Source organism: Aplysia californica, unplaced genomic scaffold (genome assembly GCF_000002075.1).
Source record: "Aplysia californica isolate F4 #8 unplaced genomic scaffold, AplCal3.0 scaffold00055, whole genome shotgun sequence".
Taxonomy (NCBI): Eukaryota; Metazoa; Mollusca; class Gastropoda; order Aplysiida; family Aplysiidae; genus Aplysia; species Aplysia californica.
In genome coordinates, this window is record NW_004797325.1 from 1,945,915 (window position 1) to 1,962,651 (window position 16,737).

General features: G+C 39.9%; 1 protein-coding gene across 1 annotated transcript; it reads left to right on the top strand.

The window, feature by feature from the left end:
- The first annotated feature begins 20 nt into the window (after positions 1-20).
- On the top strand, positions 21-16,694 carry LOC101846720 (beta-1,3-N-acetylglucosaminyltransferase manic fringe). Its single transcript, XM_005092946.3, has 10 exons — positions 21-685; positions 3,242-3,290; positions 4,732-4,774; positions 6,906-6,965; positions 7,160-7,307; positions 8,687-8,772; positions 9,058-9,128; positions 9,781-9,875; positions 10,448-10,530; positions 12,409-16,694. Exons 1-10 carry the CDS (start codon positions 86-88, stop codon positions 12,467-12,469), a joined length of 1,296 nt encoding a protein of 431 aa, XP_005093003.1. The 5' UTR covers positions 21-85; the 3' UTR covers positions 12,470-16,694.
- Positions 16,695-16,737: the final 43 nt, after the last annotated feature.

The following is a 16,737-nucleotide window of genomic DNA, read 5'->3' on the forward strand; positions in this document are numbered from 1 at the left end:
CTTTTCTAAAAATAGCGGATTGTTTTCAATTGTTTTCTTCACTAATCTTCACACAGACGATGTGAAGGAATGTCTTTCCGTCCAGATGCGTTTGTCTGTGCGAAAGGTGGTGAAATACTCCACCTTTCTTACCATTATATTGCTTTTGAATGTGTGGATAAGTTATAACGTAAATATCTGGACTTTCAACAACTTAAACGACCGTGGGAAAGTTGCAGAAAGTTTGGATACAAGGCGCGACGTGGGCAATGGCGGAGCATGGCCTTCGCCCCCGAATGGGGCTGAAGGAGCGGTGCCAGGACAAGAGTTTTTCGGAGTAGGAGGTTTGGGTGAGGTCTTTCGCAGACAAAGAAGTGCTAAATCTGTTTCTGTCAGTTATGAAGGAAATAATTGGAGGAATGCTGTTGGTTATAAACGAGGCACCGACCGAGATGAATCACTTGTTGCTTCTCAGCAGAATAAAAACTTGATGTTCCAGAAAAACGGAAGCTTACAAGTGTCCGTGAATCGGCAAGCGAAACCGGGAGCAGTCTCGAACAAGTCTGGTGCTAGAGCAAGACTTCCAAATCAACTGAGAGAAACAGAGCTCAGTGATGTGTTTGTCAGCGTGAAAACAACTCTAAAGTATCACAAGTCGAGAATTCAGCTGATCTTGAAAACATGGTATCTTCTGGCTCGAGAACAGGTAAAACTTTTGGCCTTGAAAAACTTTTTAAAGGCCCAGCGCTATGCATTTTTTCACGGCTGGCTCTAGAATCTAGATATCTAGATCTAGACTAGATTAGATCTATTTCTCCGAACGCTCAGGAAAATAAACTTTAACTCTATTTCTCCGAACAGTTTCCGTTCTCGAGATTTGTTGAATAATTGCGAATGGAGTGGTCCGTGTGTGTGAGTGACTAGTGAGTGTTGTGTGTGTGTGTGTGTGAGTGAGTGTGTGTGTAAGGTGTGAACGGAGCGAGGGTGGAGGGATTTTTTGTTTTGTTTACATGAAGGATTTTAGTTTTTGCTGGGTGACTAAATGCAAAATCTAATAGGTTTCTGCCAAGGTCGATCAGTCTTGCTTTCTCGCAGTACCTTTTGAAGGCATAAAAATTTTCAAATTAAGTATAGTCCTGGAACCTAGCCCCAACCACAACTGGAGTATCTGAATCTAGAAATTGAATTCGATGCTAAAAATGATTCTTCCCGGTCGTCGCAGAACGGCAGCGAATGAAAGATGACGCCTAAATCTCGCAATTTATTAAAAAAATCTCGAGAAACGGAAACCGTTCAGAGAAATAGAGTGCAAGTTTATATTCAGATACTTCAATTGTGGTTGGGGCAACGTTCCTGGACTATACTTCATTTGAAAATGCCTTCTAAAGGTACTGCGAGAAAACGAGACTGCTCGACTTTGGCAGTAACCTATTTTGCATTTAGTCACTCCTAAAGCCTAAAGCAAAAACCTAAATCACAAAAAAATCCTTCCACGCCCCCACACTCTCCCCCCATTCACGCCTTACCCACACACACATACGCCACGCATAGTCACACACTTCATTCGCAAAAATATAACCAAAGACTCTTGAGAACTGAAACCGTTCGGAGAAATAGAGTTCAAGTTTATTTTCCCAAGTGTTCGGAGAAATAGATCCGGCCTAATTGATTTGTAACAGTTTTAGTGGCTTTTTGTGATCAGAAGCAAAAAGTACTGCAACAGTTTGACTCCCAAAGCAGTGCATCAGTGTGCGGGAGTGCAAGTAAAAATTTACCCAGATCACGCATGTAGCCAATAAAAGCATCATGGTACAGTGGAGTCCACTTATAACGAGTCCTGAAATAACGAGAAGTCTGTTATAAAGACATTAAATTCTAAAACCCCGTTTTTTTCCCTTCTTAAATCTTTATCTTTGTAAATAAAATACTGCCACAGCGCTATCAGATATGTTTGCGCAAGTCGGTTATAGCGGAATATTAATAGGGCAATGTAAAACCTCGCCAGTAGAGAAGCTTGTTGGTGATCTAGTGAAACAATGAATGGGACAGCCCATGGTGCCAACGATGAAGGCCGGAGCAAATGAGTTGGGAGGGTGTGGCACTGGCAGACAAGCCGTTGTGAAGCAGAACGCATTGCCTGATAGTGATAGGCTAGCGTATTATAGATTATCTAGGCCTATCATGCCTCTCAGTACTCTCACTTCTCCGATGCGGGGATGGAGAGGTCACAGTGCTGTGATGAATCATGGAGCGAATGTGTGACGTGCGCAAGCTGACGCAGGAATGCACCAGAGGGTGTGGTGGGGTGGGGGAAAACACAGCAGGCGAGTTAGCCTTGAGAACTTTTCGTTCTGATTGCCAACGCTGAGCCGTCAACATCGCTAACGCTAGAGAAAAAAACTTGATTTGATTTTTAATCCAAGTAAGACCTAGAGGTCATGCTGAGCCACACCATCATCATAGATTTGGCGTACTTCATTATTTCCTTTGGATTTATTACTGGATCCCTTACTATGAGAATCCTGCTTGCTGTAACGGACATTTCGTACCGATCCCCTCCCTCTCGTTATAACAGGATTCCACTGTTTATAAATTTTACGTTCCCTATTATCTCATCATATGTCTCATGCTCAGGTATTGTATCTCAATACAAAAAAGTTTTTTTCCTTTTGTTCATTTTTACCTGTTTTACAAGAATTTTGAGCTCCACCCCAGATTTTTTTTGGGGGGGGAGTAGTGTCCATGTCCCCCCTGAAACATCTAGATTGGTTTAAATTCAAATAGCAATAATTGCTATGAAACTATGTAATTACGGTAGTCTGATTAAAAACCATCAAATATTTCAAAAACAATTTGTGAAGGATAGAAAGTTATTACTTGTGTAATACAGTTGAATAAAATGAACAAGGAAAGTGCTATTATACCAGAGCATGAGACGGGAGTGATTATTTAGACCGACTCAGTGACAGTAGTTGGTATTGATTTAATTTATATATTCTCACACCCATCTCATGTTCAGATATTATATCAATCATATTCTACAGCTATAGCACTTTTCTAGTTCATTTTCATTTGTTACAAATTTTTACTATTTCGACCCTAGCAAAGTACTAGTTTTTTATGATTATGTTTTTATTCGAACTAGATCTATATTACTAAATATTACAAAATCAATAGAATTGTGTCCATTTGTGAATTAAAAAGCCTTTCTTCTATCTTTACCCACCACATTCTTACTGGACACAATGTTTTGGTTCCTCAGATATATTTCTTCACAGACACGGAGGATAAAGAGATGAAGGAAGCTTTACGTGAGTGCTGACCCCATTTTTCTGTACAGTCGAACCTGCCCTGACGGCCACCTGTACACATGGCCCCTTTCCATTTGCCCCCCTTGCGTTTTTGCTATATAATTTAACTGTGTAAAACGGGCACCTGTCCAACGCGGCCGCGGCCACCATATTTTAACACACAACCCCTATCACGCTAAACAATAACACCTGTCTTAGATGGCCATCTTAGTGACCCTTGCATTGTGGGCAAACCGTCATAATGCAATCACCTGTTGTTGTTAGGTGTAGTCCCTCCAACTGATCGTGTTGTGTAGACCCCTCCAACTGTTGACCAATAGGTAACAACTTTTCAGCTGCTGTTGAGGTAAGCGTGTGATCCTTCATAACCATAAGCCCCGCCCAGAACTCATACACAAATCGAAAGTGAGATGAGTGGTCACTGTTTACCCAGTCTGTAACAAAGTAACAATGGACGTCAACATGAACTTGTGAAAGAAGCCTTGCTCGTTCTCCGAGTGGTGGCAACCCATGTGTTTGTTTTACCATTGCACTTGGTCCTCCTCATCTGACACGTTTCGTTTTATTGTCACCCTTGCACAAAAGTAGGAAAAAAAGAGAAAAAATACCCAGTGAAAACAACAACAATGCGGCTACCTTCGGTTGGGACCTCAGAAAGGAATGGTTTGTTTTCTTCATCTTGATCAGTCCTGCCTAAGACGGCCACCTGTCTTACGGCCATTTTTCTCCTTGACAACGGGTGGCCATCTTACATAGGTTCGACTGAATTTGTTGTGGCCTATTAGATGCTTTTCCTGGCAAGACGTGATTGTTGTTTCCTTTATTGCCATAATATAAGCCAAGCTATAAGTTCACCATGATGCCAGGGCCACTTATCTGAGAAATGATAATTCCAAAGCTTTTATATTTGGCAACAGCCTTTCTCATCATAAGATGTTCACCAGGAGTCAGGGTGCCGCTTGTGCCTCGTTGTTGATGTCACATGAGGACCTTCTGTTTCTTACAGTTTATTTTCAGGTTTTCCGTCCTCATAAGTTTCAGCCTTGTGCAGGTTCCCATGTTCAAAATAGTACCATTTGTCTTTTGAGAAATGGGTGAATATTAAATGTTTGCAACTCATTTAGTAACTTGTATATATTATATAAGCCAATTTAGCCACATTTAACATCATCACAAAACAAGGTTTAGAGACAATTGTATCACAAATATGATCTTTGGTATAATGTAACAGTGAACATTTACTTTAAGATGTGGCTTAAAATTAGTTTTTGAAGAACAAACAATGTAAACAGATACGTTATATTTATATTTTTTGTACTTTTTTATCCTTCCAAGTTTGCACCTATCTAGATTTGAGAGTTGTCAAATTTCTAAATACTTGAAAATTTGTTGTTAGTCAACAGTATTTCATCAGCTTATCTGGGCATTTGTTTCTCCACAGGAGATCATGTTGTCAATACCAACTGCTCCACAGATCACAGTCGGTGAGTAACCTGTCAACGAATTTGCATTTCTTTGAGTGATTTGTCAGTGAACGATTGGCATGTTTTCAGTACCAGCAGTTTAACACTTTGCAGTCACACAGCCAGCAGTACAAATACCCTATCTGGTCTCCTAGCCAGGAGAACGACTGCAACCGATTTCTCGGGCCTGGCACAGAACTGTGACCAGAACAGATCATTTTCACCGCCACATTATTGCACCAAGTGACCGCAAACTGTTAATATTATATCCCTGCCTGTAGGCCAGTAAGTGACATCATGAATTAGTGGGTGACATGTTATATTATTATTTTTGAAAGTTCCTCACTTTAGACGCCTAAAATTTCCGAACCACTTAACTTTCAAATTGAAAAAATTAACGGTGGTTTAGACAGTTGTATTTTGTAAGGAGTCTGAAGTCACTGTAGTTAAACTTTCAGTTTTTCATTAGTTTCGTTTAGACCTAATCTTCTAAAAGTCCGTCTTCTGTCTAAGGGGCCATTGTAAACAAGTGAGGCTTCCCTTCACAAGCAGTGTGCACTGTTTCTACACTGACTTGACGATGGACTCTTTTGAGTCCGTTCATTGAATGAGTACCCACCTAGTATTATAAGTGTATGTCCATGTGGCAGTGAGTGACATGATGATCACTAGCTGACTGAGTGATGTGTCAGAAGCTCAGTGGGTTGATCTTTCTTTTACTCTTTTTATCCGGGCTACGAGTATACTCGTAACATGGACTAGGCTGGGCTATAGGTAAACTCGGAACAGCTATACGATCACATGAAACAGCTAGTAATGCTTGTAACTACCAAAATACGCAAATTCTGTGATGCTAGCTCTGTCTGAATATTTCAATTTTCCAATGAACAGCGGTTTCTTTGTTTTTGATGGGTATAGAAGCTTGAAAAATGTCACAAAACGTATGTTCACGACTGATGAAGTACTTCAAGAAGTGGTGCTGGGTTGTGAGGGGGAATTAGACTAATTTGATGAAAGTGACTCTGAATCAAGTGCCGTAAATAGCATTGTGGATGAAAACAAACGGGAATTAGACTCACCTAATAGTGGTTCAGATCACGGTGACGGGACCAGTACTGGAATTGGTGCAATACCGATGGGTAGGGGTAGATGTGTAAATCCAAGGGGATGTCGTGGGAGCAGCAATCGGGGTCAAGTTGGATGGGGGGATACACCTCAAAATCTATATGGTGTTAGTAATTGGTGTAATTCCCACCCGCATACAGTTTCAGATACTACTTTCAATTTGTAACGTAACTGCCAAATTTCCTTAAAATCTAAGAGTAAATTTAAGAAATACAGCGTTTTGAAATATACACCCTGAATTCCAAATCATATGGGGTGGCGGCCCTAGGGCGGGTACAGAGTCCTTGGGGGTACGACCAGGATAAAAAGATTTAAGTGGGGCTCTTCTCTGTTTTGACAGATTACTGTTAGACTGTAGAGGTCTTTTTAACTAGGATTTTATACAGTTGGAAGTGCCAGTTTCTTTAAGTTGCTTGATAAAGATGTCACCTTAAGATGCTTTATTTTTATTATGATGATTACCTTTTTTTTTAGAATGTAGACTTTTTTTTAGCAATTGTCCTTTAAGTATGAACTGACAACTTGAAGATTATAGTATATATCTGGTTTCTGGCAAATTTGTAATCATTAGGTTTTTTGTTGTTGTCCCTGACAAGCAATGTCAATGCTGTCTGCTTCCCGAATGAGAATGATCGAATTCTATTGATTTGGGCCAAAATATTAACAATCATAATCATTTTGGTCTGATTCATGAAGTAGCTGAAAGTCATCACAAGTTTATGTTTTGGGCCTGGCCTACAAGATGATTGGGGATATTTTTCTTGAGTTTTATTAAGCCATTCTCTGACGGTGTCTTTTTTGGTCACCATATTTTATATGTGACAATTTTTGTTCACCTTCCATCATCTTTGTTTGGCTTTTTCCAAGATATTGGGGTAATGTGTTTTTTGCTTTCCATGGCATATTCATGTATGGATATCTTTCTTGAGTTTGTGAAGGCCATTGCTGGTCCACTGCTCCTTGGTGTTCTTTTCTTCAAATTGACTAAAATTGTTTCATTTTATGTACATTTCTTGTATCTCTGTAGGCAAGCTTTGAGCTGCAAGATGGCTGTAGAGTTCGACTATTACATGGCTTCTCGGAAACGGTGAGTCAAACAAGGATCATTTAGTCAGGATAGTTTTTTTTTTTTTTTTCTTTCTTTTTAAACAATTCCGGTGCCAGTCTTCTGTCTTGTAGGTTGTGGGGGTTTTTTGTCGGGGGGGGGGGGGGGTTGTTTTTTCAAATACTTTACTGTTTTTCCATCAGATGTTTTACTACATGTCTGTCTGTTCCCTTCAGCTGGTTCTGCCACATGGACGACGACATCTACCTGAATGTTCCTCGACTGCTGAAGTTGTTGCAGCAGTATGACCACCGCAGCGACTGGTACCTGGGCAAGCCCAGTCTCAAGCACCCTTTGGAGATAGAGGACCGCAAGCATCCTGGGGTGAGTAGCTGTGCAATGTCATCTCTGGTTATGCTTTTCACAGTTTCTCAATGAGGATGTGAGTTTGATTCTGGTGTAGGGAAGTTATTCTATGGAGTATAACCATGTACTGGGAAACTCCCTGTCGGCTCAGGTTGGCCCTGACAGGCAGGGTCACACCAGCCCACCTCTTCAATGATCTAAATTCATCAACAAAGGAGTAAAAGACATTTACAGTCATTATCAGAGGTTTATTTTTTATGATTGTACAAAGTGACAAAGAGGTGCTTTAAAAGCTCTTGACTTAAGTTCCCCATTGAAAATCAATTTTCTTTGGCAAGTACAATAAATGTGTCTCTAACTATAATTTGTCAGTGTCACATAATACACAATATCACTCAAATACAGACATTCTTACTAACAAGCATTTTTGCTGGATGTCAACTGCAGTATCCCATTGTTGAGCTAAGATTATCGTGTGTTGCACAAGGACACACCCCTGTTACCACCCGCCTAAATGCTGAGTCATAAACATATGCTCGACATTATTGAGAGCCTGGGCTGAGTTTAGATGATGCAATTTTGTTTGTGATTGAAAGGTGGTGGGAGAAATACATTTTTTTTGCACTGCTTTGCCCCTCTGTTCAGTATCTCAAAATATTTTAGAGAAAATCAACATCTATAGCAATTCCTACTTCTGTTCTTTTAGACAGGAGTTGGGGGCTCTTGTGGCCTAGAGGTTAAGGTGTTCGCCTCTCATTCAATAAGTCCTGGGTTCGAATCCAGATAGCGACAGAAATTTTCTTTTTATAAAATTGTATCCTTTCTCCTTCTTTCCTGCTCTCTAGCAATGTTCTGTCGTCTGCTTTCGACTCCACTTTCTGCCCTCGCCCCCTTTGACCCTGCCTCTAGGCTCCTGACTCTTTCTGCAGCCTTTCTACTCCTGCTCCTTTACGGTGCTTGCTACTGCATAAGGTCATATGAATGCACGGGACACATTAAACATTTTCAGTTGGTAGGAAATTTCTTACTGCTGTCTTTCAGCCACACCCCTGATCTTATGGTAGGAAAGATCAACACTTAGCCTTCTCAGACAAGAGTGAAAAATCTTGGAGGTCCCATTTGCAAGTTGCACACGTTTAAGATCCTTTGGTGGTTCAAAATCGATAAGAGAAGGCTTTGGCCGCCCGTGGGCAAAATAAAAAATTTCCTACCAACTGAAAATGTTTAATGTGTCTCGCGCATTCATATGACCTTATGCTGTTGCAAGCACTGTAAAACACCTACCAAAAACAAACAAACAAACAAACATCACATGAGCTGTGCTACTTCTATCTTTATGTGACTCAATGTTTTATCGAGACGGGTATTTTTTTTTCTTCTCCCCATTCCCTGCACAGATGAAGCTGGCCTTCTGGTTTGCAACAGGTGGCGCTGGCTTCTGCATCAGTAGATCTCTCGCACTGAAGATGGCTCCTCATGCCAGGTGAGCACATTACATGGTCTGGTTGGATGTTCGACCTCTAGATTTTGTTCAGAGATACAGGTAAGATTGTGTTAGTGCACTTGTCATAATATTTTTGACTTAGTAATTACTATGCTGCCTTAAAGTCCACATAATGGCACTAGTGTTTTTCCACCAAGGCAGCTGGCTCCTAATTGGTTCTCATGTTTGTCTTAGAATAACTATTTCAGTAGTTTTCTTTTCCCCTGCCTTAAATTTGCAAAGATTTTGTAGGCAATAATTATTATGCTCTCTGGCCTGTTTCAGTGGAGGGAGGTTCATGACAACTGCTGAAACGATTCGGTTACCTGACGACTGTACTGTGGGATACATCATCGGTAAGATTGCAAATGTGTTTCTGTCGAAAAGATTAAATGAATGTTATGCTATGTGGTTGGGACATTCGACATTTGAAGGCAAAAACGGAGGAAAATTACGGGACGTTCTTTGTGATTTTATCGTCAAGATTGATGTTCCCGAATTTGCCTGCTGTCAATGGTGTGGTGACAAATTGAAATGTAGTTTTTAAACATTGCCAGCAAGGTAAAACATGACAAACTCTTGGTGAAAAAATAGGTATTGTAGGTATTTGGCATTATTTTCAAACAGGCTCCCACTTGCCATTTTCAACCTTTTAGGCACTTGGTTCCAATTTCGTCTTATCTGAGTGGAATGGGGGGGGGGGGGGCACTTTGCCCCTTAAACATGGACCCTTCTGTATTTTTCTGCTTTCTCTGTTGGAATCACTGCTTTCAGCAAAGGATTTGAACAGTTAACTACATGTATTTACATGTATTTGTAGTAGGTATTTTATCGATTGTCCATCTTGTCGCATGGATATTGGCCTTGATAAATAAGGTTGAAAATCTTTCAACAAAAACCAGGAAAGACAGGGATAAGATACTTTATTTTGTTACTCTATTCTTCTCAGCTTTTTCAACATTAATTTTTGTTAACCACCCACACCCCATTTTTCTCTTGTTTGTTCAGAGCATTTACTCCAGAAGCAGTTGACAGTGGTGCCCCAGTTTCACTCTCACCTGGAGGCCCTCAGACTCCTCAAGCCTTCCCAACTCTCTGAACAGGTCAGTCTTATTTAGGGGCAGATTCTCATGGGAAGTTATTTTTATAGTTAGTATAACAAATTTTCAGAAGTTTCTGGAAATGTTTATAGGGTAAAAAAACCAAAAAAAACATAGATATATGCTAATAGAGTCCACTGCGTTAAGGATGCCAACTTTATTGTCTGTCTTATTGTTGTTAGCATCATCATCACCATTCTCGTCCTGGACCAGGGTATAGCCCACCGACATACACTTTCCTCTTTTACCTACTTGATTCTTGACCTTATTTCACTTTTTTGTACTTGTACATCATTCTCTGTGACTTCTCTGTAGGCACCATGTAGCCTTCCCCTTGATCTCTCACCCAGTACTTTCTTTGTTATGGTCAGCATTGTCTTGTATTTAAATGGACTAGCAGGACTTGGCTTTATTATATGTAAGCTAGCTGTTGATTACATATTTAAAATGATTAAAGTATTAAGTTAGCTAGCTGTTGATTACATATTTGAAATGATTAAAGTGATGAGTTGTCTTTTTTTTATTGATGCCCGTTTGACGGAATTGTAATGGCTTTGTTTGTTTTGTCTCAACAGATTACTGTCAGCTTCTCAGAGTACCCTGGAAAGGCTAATGTGGTGGAGGTGCCAGGATTTTCCTCTGCTGAAGACCCTACCAGGTGAGGCATTTCTGTGCGCTGTTTTAGAAGTCCCTTGTGTACAAGTTGCCTCTAGGCTTGTTCACCACTAGAGATTGCAAAACAAATATACCATCACCATGGATGTATAATATCTGCTTATCTTTTTTGACAGCTGCCCACACTTCTACCAGTCTCTCAGTGTAAAGCTTTCAGTGCCTTGGCTGTATGGAAAGGAGAACAGTTGTTATTATTTTCGCCTCTGTCAACTTAGTTTAGGTCCTTTATGGGTTTGGAGAGCTGTATCACCCACAAAGGCACAGACTCCCCACCAGGGCAGTGCTACTGACTGAAGTTTTCTTTAGGCCATTCCTAAAGGGGGTATATTAATATGTTCTTATGCACAGTAGAATTGTAAATAGGCTGATTTATTAATGTCATGCTCATACTGTGCCGGAACAACATAGAGGGAAATGCTACTTTTTCTTTCCTCATCCTTACTATCGTCATTTTCCTCTTCTTCTGTCGTATGTTTGTCACTCTCTTGTGAAGTGCTATTTTTGGGGTGCATTGATAATCGAAACAGACTTTGTGCTGTTGAGGCTAGAGTGGTGAGCAGAGTAAGCCTGATTACCCATTTGGACTTCTGTTGACATCCACCTCTTTGTGCTAATATGACCTTATGCAGTTGCGAGCACCGTAAAACCTTACTAAAACTGAAAAGTACAGACCAAGAAGATATCTGCTTTTTGTTTGGGACCTTCAGTTCTGTTTGTCCTCCTAACATCAAAAGAATAAAGTACAAATCCTTTTGAAAATGACAACAATGGGATCTGCATTCTTTGTGCTTTCTGTATACATTAGTCTCTAAGATCCTGGTGCTTGCGAGCAAGGAAAATGCGAGATCTTATCCGATGCACCAAAGGGAAAATCCACAGTGACACGTGGTCAGACCACAATCGGAAAATGGTCCCCCCTTATTCTGAAATGGACTGACATGAACCTTAGGTGGGTTTATGACATGATGGGCTAAGAGTGGTCAGCCTTGATAACCAATCACATGGGCACGAGGCATGCAATTTTCACTTGTCCAATCTTGAGTCTCATGAACTATGCCAATCCCATTGCTCCACCCATTTACCTGTCCAAAATTTATAGCTTTCCATCTCTGGTCTGGCCGAGTTCCCCCACCTTTGTCGTAGCGCACCATTGTTTTGTGACTGCACCAATTAAAATTCAGTCTGCCAAACAAATTCAGGTTTAGAGACAAGTGCTGCAATGGTCAGGAAAACAAAAGCACAGTTCAATGTGATCCTGTCTGTTGCACACTAAACTTGTAGGCTCTACCCACCCAACTTGTGATGTAAGTTTAGGTGGAGAGCTCAGGTGTGAATTCTATGTTTGGGGAAAAGAAATGCATCAACGAGTTCACATCTTGGTGTGATCCTGTCTGGGCAAATATTGTACCGTTTCATCGAGATTTACAACAGAGCTAATATCACTTTCATGGCAGTGGATAATCTGTGATGCAACGTGCAGTAAATTAGTCGCAAATTTTCACGACTTGGTTGAGCAGCTGCTCCCGCCTGGGTTTGTTCCATAAATTATGATCTGGAATGCGGAATCTAAGCCGAATGCTATCTTTCAGGGCGGGATCTTAGGGATGACTTTTGTTTAGTAAAAATTATGTTTTCCTAAAACAAGGAGGGTTTTAAGGGAACTGGGATTGTAAGAGGTGGGATCTTAGGCATGGACTCTGGTATTATCAAAAGTATCAAACAGCTTTGATGTTTGCTGAATTATCTGATTGACATCTCGGGGCCAGTGTTTGGTTGTGGGAAAATAGGTAGTGTGGGTTTTTTTCTATAATGTTCCTCACTGACACAGAAAAAGTAACTTTGTCTTGAATTCTCTCCTCAGATTTCGTTCCCTACACTGCTTTCTGTTCCCCACTTTTCGTGAGTGCCGCCAGTTGTCCTGACATATGCCTCAACATAGTTGCTCCAATGTACTTCAGCTTAACAGACATTTACCAATGGGTTTGTTTGGTGCTATCTGCTGTCACTGCGTATGAAAATTGGACTGGAGTTCGGAAAATGTTGTAATGTTATTTTCGAGATTGTGGCAACCTTTAGTTGATCCAAAAGTTGACATTCTTCTACAAAGTTTCCTTACATGTGAAAGAGAAGGTGTGTATGTGTACATATGTTTTTTTGGAAGTTAACAGTGTTAAGACTTTTGTTTTGATTGATTGCTAGGATCACTTGAAGTGTTTTTGAGTGAGTATACTGTAGAACTAATTTACAAGTAAAATAGAATTTTTCTTGTCCCAGAAACCTGCCAGTTGCAACTAGTAAACATTGCACCTCTGAGTGTTGGTAGTCGGATGAAGCTTCTTGAATCACTGTCATTCAGTGGAGTGTGGTAGCTCAGGCTGATGACATCTACCACTCAGTGATTCTCTTAGTCACTCATTTGATTATTCCTTTACCTTTGGACTGGTGCCGCAACGGGCTGTCCACCTAGTTGAGTTATGGATTTGATATAGCATGGCTATTGTTGGGGGTTCCTTCAGGTCTTTATAGTTATGTCAGTTTTACTTAGTGTCTGTGGATGTTTTAGTTTGGCAAAGTGTCTGTATGACTGTGTTGGTTTGGTTTTGTGTTGTGTGTTGTACCAGAGAAAGGTTGAATACTAAAAATTTACGTAATTATGTTTTTGTTTTAGTTTGATGGGTGCTCATTTCACTTTCATGTTGTCAATGATGTGAGCAGTCTGTGAGGACGTTCCCTCTGTTGAAGGTTTGCTCTCCCATGGGAGCATGTTGTTGGTGATTGGACAGATACTGAGTCTTTGATTGATTATAAAAGTTTTATGCTCCCAATGGCAAAACTTAGATAATTTAGGAGCTTTGCTCCTTTGACCCTGCCTGCCAGGGCCAACCTGGGCTGAGAGGGATATTGTGTCCCAACAAACAAACAGAGATATTTGATAGAATAACAAATAACTGCACTGAGTGGAAATCCAACTCATTTATGTCTTCTGCTTACAATGGTGAAAAACCTTACCATTACTTTAGCAATAGCAATACCCAGATGTTTTTACTGGCCTATGGTCATGCTGCATGGCATGGGTATCAACTCATTTGTCTAGCCTGATGAGAGCCTTTTTGAGTTTAGGGGGGAAATGGGATGATGTGTGGAGAGGATGGACTTCCATTCTCAGGACAGACAGTTCCCATCTTGTCTCAGGTTGTGATGTAGCTTCTTTATGACAGTTGTCACTGTGGAAGTTTTGATGTTGTCATGATGAGACAAGTGCTTTCTGTTGGGGTATGTGAATGGTTGGCAGACACCAGCCTTTAAAAAGCTCTATTGTCCTTAGTCCAGTGGTTTTGTCCAGCCGCTTTTGGGTGGATTGTAGAGACTGGTTGTATTGTTAAATGTCAGGTTGTGAGAATAAGGGATTAACTGCTTGTAGAATATAATTTGTCTATATGACAGAAATTTTTTTTGTGACGCCAATTTATTGATCTGTTGTTGGGAGAGGTATTATGCTATCTTTCGACTAACTCATCAATTACCTGCTTTCTAAATTGTCTAAACTGTGTTTATGGGGGGTATGAGTCTTTTGATATGTATGTTGGTGTACCAGCTGAATGTATTCAGAGAAAACATGATGAAAGAAACAAGTGATCTATTTCACATTGATTGTGAGAGGCTTGTGAGCAGTGTAACTCATGTGACTAATGTTGCCTCATCTTATGAATGAGCAAACGTTGACTGATTAGTGAGGGGGGGGTTGATAAAATAGAAAAACTGAGACAGAGAAATATAAGTTACATTTTTGCTTTGTTTGATGCAGCGACCAATTATTGTTGACATTCACACATGTCCATTCCTGTGGAGGTCAAGCGTGTACATCCACATCTTTTTGCTTGCCATGCTTTGTTTATTTTGTTGACATTAGATTAACACCATTTGTTGTTCAAATACTTTTAGATTCCTTGTTATTGGGGTCATTTTCCTATCCTCTCTTACTTTTTTTTACACTCAGTTGTGCCTTTTCTTGTGAAATTCCGTCTCCCAGATGATACCTTGGTACATATCTTCATTGCTGCATGAAAAATTTGTAGGCATAACTCCTTTTGCTCTTGCTTTACAGCGTGAACATAAATTGGTGGAGTTACTCTTTCAGCAGTGATAATATTCTTGGTTCTTGTTGACCATTCAATAAAAGGTACCAAAACAAGTGGATAATATTACCAGAAAGGCAGGAAACTTGGAAAAATGGAAAGGCTTATCTCTTTTAAAGTTCAGTTTCCTCTAATTGTTGGAAATACAAAACTTTGTTTAGCTCTTGTAATGTTGATGCCTTACCCACTTCATGCATTTGATGTAAATCAAATATTTGCCTTGTGTTCCAGTTGCCATTTTTGTAAGCTTTCAAGTTTTTGTTTCTTTCACTTATCCTGACTTGTGTCCCATCAACCCATCCTCGTCCACCAACACATCCTCATGTTCCTTTAGCTTTTGACTACATCCCTGTAACTTCTTCGTACTTCCTCACGGGTAAGTGTCCCCAATCTCTCCTCATGTCCCCCCATCCACAGCCTCTCCCCTCATCTTTATGTCCTCACTTAATAACATGGCTTTGCCCTACATCAATGATATGTCTCCCAATTTCCTCCTTAACATCTTAAAAGAAAGAAACCACCCTTACAGTAAATATCCATCCCCTTGTCACTTACCCCCTGGACCTGTAACACCATATTATGCCCTCTTAAGATCTCCCTAAATTCTTCTAAGATATTCCTCATTCCCTCCTTAATATCTCCTTATATCCCTGTAACATTGCTACTTGTCCCAAAACTATCTGTCCTTGTCCTCGTTTTGTCAACTTGCAATCACATTTATGAAAGGTCTAGTTGTGAGCCCCTTTGTTAGAGGTCGAGTTGTGAACTCTTTTGTTTGAGGTCAAGTTGTGAACCTCTTTGAGGTCAAGTTGTGAACACCTTTGTCAGAGGTCAAGTTGTGAACACCTTTGTCAGAGGTCAAGTTGTGAACCCTTTTATTTGAGGTCAAGTTGTGAACTCTTTTGTCAGAGGTCAAGTTGTGAACTCTTTTGTCAGAGGTCAAGTTGTGAACTCCTTGGAAATGGAGATATGCACTGTTTTATCAGATTTCAAGTTGTGAACCATAATTTAGAGGTTAAATTGTCTGTAAAAGTAAAAGGGTTCATGATCATCCCGCAAGATGAGGTGTGGCAGGTCTTCCTGTTTTATCTTCTTTGACCCATTTTGCCCTGATTCCCTGCCTTTTTGTGCCCTGAGGATGTTCATACTTTACATACTCTAATGCCTGTGGGATCAAGCAAACATCTACATAACATTGTGTCATTTTTGCCAATACTTTTAATTTACATTTGTCTGTCCTTTTTGTTTTTCAGATATTTTTACTTGTTTATTGAATATGTTTTCATGGTTTATTTCAAGATGTTTATCTTGTTGGTTTTTTTTGCAAATGTGTGGGTTTATGATGACCAAGCCGTCCCATCAGTCTTTCAACCCAAGCAGTGAGAGGAACAACAGAATGTACATGATGTATTTAGATAACCTGAACACTATTACGTTGTCTAAAACATTCTGTTCTCTTTTTCTTTAGATTTTCAGAAGAGATTTAATATATAGGAGTTCCAAGCATTTCAGCATTTTTAGATTTTCTCTGTGAATGATGTGTTACAATTTGCTCTTACAAAGGAGGTGTAGTCAACATGTTACATCAAAGAGATGAATAAGTTGACATGGAGCTATGAGCTGTTTGTGAGATACAACATAATTGTGCATTGTGAAGAAGTGAAAATTTACTTGGTTTGTTCAGTTTTTTCCCTTGTGCTTTTGTTTTGTAAATTTATATATAAAGAAGACCTTTTTGTTTTTGACTTTTTTTCTAAGATTTGTCAAGATAAATAAATGAAGAGCTTATGATCCTCATTCCCGAGAGGGGCTGCTTTTTGTTAATGAAAGTAGAATGTAAATATTGTACATCTGGATGTCTTTGGTACGTTTTGAAGCCGCTATCTACTATAGCCTGCATTACATGATCATTTTTTTCCCCTATTTGTGCCGTTGATGTCTGTACTACACCTTAATGTAATCTGAAGGAAAGAAGCTACTATTTTTTCCTCACATACTAATTATTTGATTGGAAAAAAGGCCTTGGATTGAGTGGGGGGGGGTCTCTTTGAATT